Source organism: Hylobates moloch, unplaced genomic scaffold (genome assembly GCF_009828535.3).
Source record: "Hylobates moloch isolate HMO894 unplaced genomic scaffold, HMol_V3 SCAFFOLD_19, whole genome shotgun sequence".
Classification (NCBI taxonomy): Eukaryota; Metazoa; Chordata; class Mammalia; order Primates; family Hylobatidae; genus Hylobates; species Hylobates moloch.
In genome coordinates this window covers 50464830-50475769 of record NW_026652294.1, presented here as the reverse complement: position 1 = coordinate 50475769, position 10940 = coordinate 50464830, and the positions used below count along the sequence as shown (strand labels likewise).

The following is a 10940-nucleotide window of genomic DNA, read 5'->3' as shown; positions in this document are numbered from 1 at the left end:
GACAGAAGGAGAAAACAGATAGGAGCTTTACTCAAAATCACAAAGACACTATTTTTCATTGAGAACCGGTGTGAGAGTAGGAAAATTGGCAAATGGCCAGTTGCTCCCAGCAGCCCTGAAGAAATCAGGTAAATTCCGCTCCAGAGACGGCAGAGCTGGTGGCACCATTCTTCAGGGCAGCACAGCCTTTTTCTGCCACACCTCACTCGGCCAGGGCAAAGTTTGTAGACTGCAGCCGCTCGGTCTCCTGGCAGATGTTCTGCTCCACTGTGTCACACTCGGCTAGGAATGCCTAGAAAATACACACGGGGCAGTAAGGGCCCATCCAGGGATAGCCAACCACTGCCCACACAAGGCTCCTTGCTTACCCATTCTGGGGAACCCATGGCTGAGACTCAAAACAGACTGTGCATGAATGGAGATGGGCCACTGGCCCGGGTTCCAAGGTAAGGGGAGGGAGGGAGCATAGGACCAGCATTCTGACCATGCTCTAGGCCAGCAATCCCCTAAAAGGTGGTAAAGGCAGGGAGCTTTGCCTCAGGGCCACTGCACAGCAACTGCACAATCGCAGGAAGCACTGTATGCATGAACACTGCCTCCTGGAATTGTGTAATGTGTCAGCCCTATCTGCTCTCCAGTGAGTTCCCTCCCTAAATAGTTTAAATTCAAATATAATTACAGGGACATAAGGGGCTCTTCCCTGATGTTTGGGGTTCCTGCTCATAAATAAATATAACCAAAACAAGCCCATACCACACACCATGCTCCTACACTACCTGATTTTGAATAGATAAACACACATAACTACACATTAACATATTATACCTTGTCTTGCACTATTACACAACTCACCTGAACCTTTTTTACCAAGCCTTTCCTTTTCAATCTACTGTCTGTGAAATTTTCTGGCAGGATCTATGGAAGAGTAAGTTGATAATACAAGTTAGTAAATAGTAAACATGTAACAAATAATCCTCAGTGAAAATGACATGAGAGCACATAAGAAACACCCACAGTACATAAAACAGGTCACGGGTCACCAATGTAAATGTGATGTCCATTTTCAGGAACCCTTTCCCTGGGTCTGTATCCTGTATGGCCTTTCCATTGCTCTTGTCCCTATAAAAGCTCCCTGTGTTCTCAATGTCTGGGCCATAGGAACTGATCTGTAACACAGACTTTGTTCTTTTACTGTTTCCTATGTACGGATACTCTGCCCTGGCCACACCGTGGGCTCACTGTGACAGGAAAAGTGCCTGCTCCTGCTTCTTTACACCCACCCTGGCCAACAGAAGTACACAGTGCAGTTCACCTTCAAGAATGAAGCATCAGGCTAGAGATATCATTACTATCATCTGCAAAAGAGAACCCCTGAGTTAATGATTTTCAATGGCCTCACAAGACCTGGGTCTGGCTGAATCCTCTATAAGTAATGAGCCCTGCAGAATTATCAGTCACATACTCATCAGAGAAAGTTAAATCTGGCCGGGCGCGGTGGCTCACGCTTGTAATCCCAGCACTTTGGGAGGCCGAGGTGGGCGGATCACGAGGTCAGGAGATCGAGACCACGGTGAAACCCCGTCTCTACTAAAAAAAATACAAAAAATTAGCCAAGCGTGGTGGCGGGCGCCTGTAGTCCCAGCTACTCAGAGAGGCTGAGGCAGGAGAATGGCGTGAACCCGGGAGGCGGAGCTTGCAGTGAGCCGAGATTGCGCCACTGCACTCCAGCCTGGGCGACAGAGCGAGACTCCGTCTCAAAAAAAAAAAAAAAAAAAAAGAAAGCTAAATCCTCTGTTTCCTTGACCATGAGATCGTGGACTCCTTCGGTCCCAGCTTCATGATGATTACAGATGCTACTGGCAAACATAAGTATAAATGATAAAAGTCCTATGCTGGAGGGCTGTGAGTGCCTAGAAAGCAGGAACTGTCTTATCATCATGCATTCACCCAGGACCTAGCAACATGACTGGCACACAATAGTAGATGCTTAATATTCTCAAGTGATGGGTTTGCTCAGGCAGTAGGAGAGTACATTACTGAAAGAGTGAATGTGACTGAAATAAAGTCAAAGAAAACTAGTTATTCTCAGCTGAATATTTACTTACCAGTGTGTCAATCTCCTCCAAGATCTTCATAAACTGCTCTATTGTGGCTTTTACTCTCCTATCAAGTTTGCAGAGAGCTTCAGCTTGCAAATCCTTGGGCAGAAAACCCTGCGGGGAAATAATGCATTATTGCAAGGGTTCTTTGAGGCTGATGGAAGACTCCATGCCACAATACTAATGAAGCAATCACACTGAGCCCACCATAGCCCTGGCAGGCCAGGCCACATCTCAGATCCACAACTTTAACTCTTGGAAAAATTAAAAAGGCTGGCCGTGGGCCAATCCAAGAATTCTATCAGGTTGCAGTCTGCTCTACCTCGCATGACCCACTGTGGCTGCAAATGCCTCCTGAGGCTTGGCTCCAGTGAAGCCCCCAGTCACAAGAAGAGGCAGATGTTAAAAGCACAGGTTTAGAGTCTTCAAAGCCTCTGCCTGAAAACTGACCACCATTTACTAACTTGTGATCTTGAGCAAATTACTTAGCCTATTCATGCCTCAGTACCCTCATTTTAAAAATGAAGATTATGATACCCACACCCTAGAGGGTTACTGTGAGGTAAAGGGAATATATGTACATGTGTCACTAACTTGTGGCACAGACACATGCTAACGAATGGCAGCAGTGCTTATTTTTATCAAATTGTCTAATGGTTCACTCACACAGCTTGGCCTAATGACCAGTTAGCTGGTGACAAGAGTTGGATAGCAGGGATCTCTGAGGATGTTTATCACAGCCACGAGCTACAGATACAGATTTCACAACATGTAGCAAGAGCTTTAAACATCACCCAGCAATTCCAACTCAAAGAATTTATTCTACCAAAAAAACCAGGAATGGTCAAAAAAGATTTATGTCCAAGGATAGTCAAAGAAGCATTACACATAATGGTAAAAATAATATTAAACGAACAATACAGAGTTGGCTAGGTAAATAATACATTTATACAAGATGAAATGCATGCAAGCTTTGAAAAATACCATCACAGGAAAATGTTTAATTTTTTATCCAATAAAAGAATAGTTTATAAAGTGTAAATAACATTATATCAATTTTTTTTTTTTTTTTTTTTTTTGAGACAGAGTCTCGCTGTCACCCAGGCTGGAGTGCAGTGGCGCGATCTCGGCTCACTGCAGGCTCCGCTCCCCAGGGTTCACGCCATTCTCCTGCCTCAGCCTCCCAAGTAGCTGGGGCTACAGGCGCCTGCCACCTCGCCCGGCTAATTTTTTGTATTTTTAGTAGAGACAGGGTTTCACTGTGTTAGCCAGGATGGTCTCGATCTCCTGACCTTGTGATCTGCCCGCCTCGGCCTCCCAAAGTGCTGGGATTACAGGCGTCAGCCACCGCGCCCGGCCTATATCAATTTTTTTTAAGATGAAAAATATATTTCAGGCTTTGGTAATGGTCATCTCTGAGTTGGGGCCTCATGGGTAATTTTTATTTTCCATATTAGTGCCTATACATATACTTAAAACTTTTGTACAGTCAGCATGTATTCTGTAATTAAAACACAAACATATAGGCCAGGCACGGTGGCCCACACCTATAATCCCAGCACTTTGGGAGGCCGAGGCGGGCAGATCACTTGAGGTCAGGAGTTTGAGACCAGTCTGGCCAACATGGTGAAACCCCATCTCTACTAAAAATACGAAAAAATCAGACAGATGTGGTGGCAGGCAGCACCTGTAATCCCAGCTACTCGGGAGGCTGAGGCAGGAGAATCACTTGAACCTAGCAGGCAGAGGCTGCAGGGAGCCGCTGAGATCGCACCACTGCACTCCAGCCTGTTCGACAGAGCGAGACTCCATCTCAAAAAAAAAAAAAAAAAAAAATCAAAACACAAACACACCCCAATTAATGTTGTGAAGCCAGCTGGGCTCCTGAGTCTGGTGGAAATGTGGCAAACCTTTATGTCTAGCTCAGGGATTGTAAACACACCAATCAGCACCCTGTGTATCTAGCTCGAGGTTTGTGGATGCACCAATCGACACTCTGTGTCTGGCTGCTCTGGTGGGGCCTTGGAGAACCTTTGTGTCCATACTCTGTATCTAACTGATCTGATGGGGACGTGGAGGACTTTTATGTCTAGCTCAGGGATGGTAAACGCACCAATCAGCGCCCTGTCGAAACAGACCACTGGGCTCTACCAATCAGCAGGACGTGGGTGGGGCCAGATAAGAGAATAAAAGCAGGCTGCCTGAGCCAGCAGTGGCAACCCGCTCAGGTCCCCTTCCACACTGTGGAAGCTTTATTCTTTTGCTCTTTGCAATAAATCTTGCTACTGCTCACTCTTTGGGTCCACTCTGCTTTTATGAGCTGTAACACTCACCGCGAAGGTCTGCAGCTTCACTCCTGAGCCAGCGAGACCACGAACCCACCAGAAGGAAGAAATTCCGAACACATCCAAACATCAGAAGGAACAAACTCCGGACACGCCGCCTTTAGAACTGTAACACTTACCGCGAGGGTCCACAGCTTCATTCTTGAAGTCAGTGAGACCAAGAACCCACCAATTCCGGACACACTAATCCTTACTGGGTTTTAGTACCCCATCTCTAATATTAGGAATTGAATAGGATGACTCCCCCAACCCCACTATCATGTTCAACTTGGACCTTCTATGAACCAACAAAATGTTATTTGCCTTGCCAAACACATTACAACAGCCCAGACAGAGAGAAGCTACTTGTTCTACTTCAGACAATACATGATCCTAGCATGGCAGGTGCTCTCCTGTGAGCATAAATGGATGCTGGCTGGGGTTTGACAATAACTATGACAATAAATGCTTATAAAGCACTTAGTATGTGTCAAGCTTAATCTACATTATTTAATCCTCCCAACAATCCTAATAGGGAAATGTCACCATTATTCCCTTTTTACAGATGAGGAACTTGAGACAAAGATAAACTTGTTCACAGTAAGAGAAAGGGTGAATCCAGGATCTGAACCCAGGGAGTCTGACTGCAGAACCTGTCCCCATAACCACAAGTTATAACCAGGAAGCTCTGATAGAAGGCAGAAAGTCAAGGTCCATGAAGAGAGTTACCTGCTGGATTCCAGTAAGCTCTTTATTCAACTCTTCCAGCTGGTCAGCTATCTTCTCCACAGACTTCTCCAAATGTTTCAACTTCTTTAGTTCAACCTCCTCCTGTGGACTGTTCTAAAATGTTTAAGAAGAAAATAAAGCCAATAGTCAACAAGAACAGGCTGGGCGCGGTGGCTCACGCCTGTAATCCCAGCACTTTGGGAGGCCGAGGTGGGCAGATCATTTGCTGTCAGGAGTTCAAGACCAGCCTGGCCAACATGGTGAAGCACTGTCTCTACTAAAAAAACAAAAAAATTAGCCAGGCATGCTGGTGTGCACCTGTAGTCCCAGCTACTGGGAGGCTGAGGCAGAAGAATAGCTTGAACCTGGGAGGTGGAGGTTTGTAGTGAGCTGAGATCTTGCACCTGTACTCCAGCCGGGGTGACAGAGCGAGACTGTCTCAAAAAAAAAAAAAAAAAAGAAAAAGAAAAAGCAATCAACAAGAACAGTAGCCTCTGTCAGGAAAAACACCTGACCACAACTGCATGAAACCACTCACCTAGAAATAATGGTTTTAACTCTGTTGCTTCTTGGAAATCAAGTCAAAGCGTTATACATCAAGTTTTCCATCTACAAAGACTCCAGACTAGAGAGAAAGTGTTAAGTAAACATTCTGGTGAGGGCCCTGACAGCTTGGGTGCAGAGAATGGAGACAATCCAGGTGCCAGATTCAGTCTCAGCCCTAGACTGATCAACAACCAAGACTGAAGCCTGGAGGGTAATCACATTTTAGTAAACACTTGTGAGGAGTCCAGAATGGCAAGACAGGTGGAATTCTACCATTCCTTTAAATGGAATTCCTAAATGGCAGCCTCCAGTTGAGCTCTCCTGTTTAATGTGATGCTGGTTAACAACGATGAATACTTTTATTGAACACTTCCTACATGCCACACACTATCCTAAGCACCTTACCTATTTTTTAAGCCTTACCACAACTCCATCAGGGAAGTACTGTTGTTTTACAGATGATGAAACCGAGGCTTAATGTAGTAAAGTAACATGAGATCACACAGTCCAAAAGAGGTAGATTAGACTTAAGTTCAGACTTTTTTTTTGAGATAGGGTCTCACTACGGTGCCCAGGTTGGAGTGCAGTGGCTATTTACAGGCATGATCATAACTCACTGCAGCCTCAAACCCCTGGACTCAAGTGATCCTCCTGTCTCAGACTCCCGACTTGCTGGGACAATAGGCATGTGCCATGGTGCCTTCCTTGAGTTCACACTTCGCTCCATACAGTCTGTGTCAGCTCCAAGTAGAAGTCCTATAGTTTCTTCAAACTTGACTCTTTGGTTCTGCCTGTTGCCCATCACCATTCTCCCGGACCCTGACGCCAGAAATTTAGAATATTTCCCTCTTCTCTCAGGTAAACAATTGATAGATAGGTCTAGCAGCTTTCTGCTTAGTTATGCTATCCCAAATTGTTCATTTCTCTTTGTAGCTAAGTCCTGAGTTCCAGTCTCCTGGCAGTTCCAAGTCTGGATTAGATTTTTTTGCCTTCACTTTGTTTATCTGCCCTCTCTCTACTCAGCCACCTCACTCACAATAAGGGAACTTCATATGCTCATAATTCCGCTGCATCACAATGCAGGGCTGGCTACAGCCCTCTCTCATCACCTTAAGGGTTGCTGACCTCATCTGTCTTTTTTTCCCCTCAGGTCTTTAGTCTGAACCTTTCTTTCCAGTCGAAGGTTTTCCCTTGTGGGAAATTTTAGTTAAAAGGTTGGTTAAAGGGAGAGAGGCTCCTGAACTGGAACAGCATGATTATTCTTAATATCTACAAGTTTATTTTAACAAAAGACTCTTGCAAATTCTACTCCAAGTGAATGAGAGCACCATTTTAACCAGACCAAGATTCCACCACCAAAACAAAAAACATATTATTAAGGCAGCACAACTGCTCCTAACTCCTAGAGCAAAAGTTCTAACCAACAGGAGCAGGAGGGTATGAGAACAACAAAATTGATAATCCTATAAAACAAATAAAGATTGTATTTGTTTAGAGAGGTGTTTTATCAATGCAGAATCTGGGTCCCAAGTTTGGTCTTCTAAACAGAAACGTGTATAAAAGACTTCAGTCATTTGATTCTGAGGATTTCTGATGGAAAAAGCAATTTACCTTTTTCCCAATTAACATGACCCGGCAACCATCTTGTATTCCAAGTGCTGACAACGGTGTTTCCATTTCCTTCAGAGACTTTCCTAAAAAGAGGAGAAAGGTAGGCCAAGCTGTAATATATAGTGTGTTCACTAATGAGAATTGGTATCTTTTTAGAGGGTGTCATGACCCAGTAATTTCATTTCTAGATATTTATCCTAAACAAATAACTGGACATGCAACTCCACAGTAACTACTATCAATAATATTCAGTGCAACCTTTTCATAATAGTGAGAAACTGGAAAGAGCCAAATATTCAGGAAACGGGGACCAATGAACCACAGTACAGAAGACTTTAAAGTCTTCAGTAGGCATTAAGGTCTACAGTAGCCATTAAAGCTCATTTTTTGCAGGAAACCTCAATACCACAATGAATGCTGATGACACAGTGTTATTATGAGGAGTTTTATCCAGGGGAACATTTTCTTTTTCATGCATTCCTCTATTTTGAAACATGAATTTCTATTGTCTTTATAATTCAGAAATAAAATATTTTAAAAAATTAAAGACAATATGTTACACTATGAAATATAAATAAAAATGCCTCCTATTACTAAATTCTTTATAATGACTGACACCCAATGGGATAAGTCTTTCCCCAGTAGATACCAGAATAATGGATTCTCAGGGGGGTGGGAAGACAGAGGACAGGGGCCAGGAGGGTGTGGGTCCTGGCAGAAATGAGCATCATCCATCCACTGAGCCCGCCACATCCAGGCCTCAGGTAAGTTTGTTCAAAACCTCCTTGGAGTCAGAACAATGTGAGGCACTGGAAACACAGCAGTATCTCCAACCTCACGGAGGCTGTTATTTTAACAGAGAAATCAGATGTTAAGCAACTAAGAAAATGATTATTTAATAGTAATTTCATAGAAGTGATGCAAAAATAGCAGGGAGTACCATGGTAACATATAATGGGAAGATGATCTAACCTAGCCAGGGAAGACTGCCCATGAGCTTCATCAAAAATGGTGAGATTTCTGCCATCATCATAAGACTTCAAATCTGACACCTGTCCAGGTGTTTGAAAGTGTCCAATACCTAGCAGGTCTTCAATAAATACCTGTTGAAGAACTGAATGAATAAACAAATAAATAAAAATTGTCCCAGTTTGAAAACAGACTGACTATTAGGAAAAGTTCAGCAGTTTGAAAACTGTCCTTTGGCCATAGGGAAAAGCTAGAAAAGAAATGCTTACTCTTGGCCAGGTGCAGTGGCTCACACACACTTGTAATCCCAGCATTTTGGGAGGCCGAGGCGGGTGGATCACCTGAGATCAAGAGTTCAAGACCAGCCTGGCCAACATGGTGAAACCCCGTCTCTACTAAAAATACAAAAATTAGCCGGGCATGATGGTGGGCACCTGTAATCCCAGCTACTTGAGAGGCTGAGGCAGGAGAATCACTTGAATCCGGGAGGTGGAGGTTGCAGTGAGCCTAGATCGTGCCATTGCACTCCAGCCTGGGCGACAAGAGTGAAACTTTGTCTCAAAAAAAAAAAAAAAAAAAAAAAAAAAAAAAAGAAAAAGAAAGAAAAAGAAATGCCTACCCTTAAATATGAGTTTCTGAAAAGACTGTGGAACCCCTATGACCTCTTCAACAACCTGGGCCAGGTCTTGGACAACTGGTTCACTGCTGCCCTGCTGTGGGGTAACATGAAGGTCGTGCTTCTCATTGCCTAGGGAGAAAGAAAAGCATTTGACGAATATGATTCTTTCACATAAACCAATATAGGATGACACTTTATCACATTTATTTACCCAGCCTTCAAGGCCCAGCTCATATGCCACCTACTCCACAGAGCCTGCCCCCATGCCACGCAGCTTTCCTCTGGTGACCTCAAGTATCTCTGTTTCCTCTATTATAATAACTAACAATATGAATGATATCAGCTAACATTTTAAGCATTTCATGCATAATCTAATTTAATCCTCAGATAAACCCCACGAAGTAGATCTACCTATTACTTCTTATTTCACAGATGAGCAAACTGTGACTTCAGGCAAGTTAAGGCCTGCCTATGGAGACCCAACTGTTGGAATCAGAACTTGACATCAGATCTAGCTGATTCCCAAGCCCACCTTTTTCATCACAAGCCATCTGCTTCCTGTGGCCTGACTGCCCTGTACCCTGTATTGTATTGGTCTCGTCTCGCTTGCTGTAATGGGCAAGTGACTGTTTTCCTCCAAGTCTCTCCCACCGAACACACTTGAATGCATCCATGATTGGTGCTAAGTAAACAGACAAATGAATGCGAACAGCAGAGCCTTTCTTTCTGAAGAAGAGACGCCAATTCTTTTCCAGGGATGTGGACAGTAAGGAGGGAGCCTGTGTCCAGTACATTACACCAAAGTTTGGTTCCCCCAACAGCTCCGTGAGGTCAGCGGGAGCCAGGGTTACCAAATCTACTTCACAGAGGAGAAACAGGATTCTTAGAAGGCGTCCATCCCAAGGTCACTCAAAATCACAGGATCTAGAATCCGGGTCTCCAGATTCCCAGACCCTTGGGCCTCCCCTAGCTGGTTCTAGAGAAACCTCATGGACTCAGCTCTCCAGTATACTGACTTCATTTGGTTGTGTGTCAACTCTAACAGTGGGCAGACCCAAAGGGTGCCCAGAGTACAACGCTTGGACCCACGGCCAACTCAAGCGGCGCACACGGAGAAGGCACTCAGCAGATGAGGAGCACCCCGGCATGCACGAAGTTCTGACTTATCACACACGGAGCAGTCGTAGACCACATGGCCAAATATATGCCTGACACAAAGGGCACAATAACTGCGCGGGCACACAAACACAACCAGGCCCACGACGTAAAGCACGTTAAAGCTCAAACACCCAGGATCGCACAAATGGCCAGAGACAAAATACACCGGCCACATGGAAAAGTGTACAGACACAAGCCCGGGACAAAAGACAGTTCCACGGACACAACCAAGAACCCACGCTTCCGGACGCCAGGACAAGCGCAAGGTCATGCGCTTCTGGAGGACACTTGACTAAACCCACAGACCCCCGCCGGGCTTTCAGGACCAGCACGGAGCCCACCTGGTGCCCGACACTCACTGTGGGTGACAGTCACGGTGAGCCCAGCTGCCGCCATTTCCTCCCTGGTCACCTCCTCGTCCCGGGTCACCTCCTGGCTCTGATTCATCTCCTCTTCACTCCGGGTCCCTTCCTCACTCAGGGTCAACTCCTCGCTCCGGGTCAATTCCTCGCTCCGGGTCGAGCGGCGCCGGGTTTTCTTCTTCATCCGCGGCCTGCGAGCGCCGGCGGCGGCGCCCCTAGTGGGTCGGTCATGCCCGCTGGCAGTACCCCGGACAGGTGGACGCCGAGAGGGAGGCGGGCCACGCTGGGCCGGGGGCTCCGACTGGCGCGGCTCCCGGCCTGGCCGAAGGGCGCGCAGCCGGGAACCCAGCCGCTCCCGGTCGCCTCCCGGTCTCCGCGCCCCGCCGCGCTCAGCCAGGCCCGCACTTGTTGACCGCCCAGCGATGGTAGCTGAGCGCGGCGTCTCACAACCCCGCCCGACTACTTCCCAGCCCCGCCCCGGCCTGCCGGCCCCGCCCTCGCCCTATGCCGCTTTAGTTGCCTC

General features: G+C 46.0%; 1 protein-coding gene across 2 annotated transcripts; it reads right to left on the bottom strand.

Moving 5' to 3' along the window:
* On the bottom strand, nucleotides 1-10896 carry BAG1 (BAG cochaperone 1). Of its 2 annotated transcripts, none has more exons than XM_032138775.2 (7): nucleotides 10415-10896; nucleotides 8898-9026; nucleotides 7310-7392; nucleotides 5153-5266; nucleotides 2106-2213; nucleotides 853-915; nucleotides 1-292 (listed from the first exon to the last, which is right to left on the bottom strand). In XM_032138775.2, exons 1-7 carry the CDS (start codon nucleotides 10599-10601, stop codon nucleotides 203-205), a joined length of 774 nt encoding a protein of 257 aa, XP_031994666.1. In that variant the 5' UTR covers nucleotides 10602-10896; the 3' UTR covers nucleotides 1-202. The 2 variants fall into 2 exon arrangements, with proteins under 2 accessions (XP_031994666.1, XP_058287369.1); XM_058431386.1 differs by lacking the exon at nucleotides 10415-10896 and adding an exon at nucleotides 9430-9706.
* Between the last annotated feature and the right edge of the window lie 44 nt (nucleotides 10897-10940).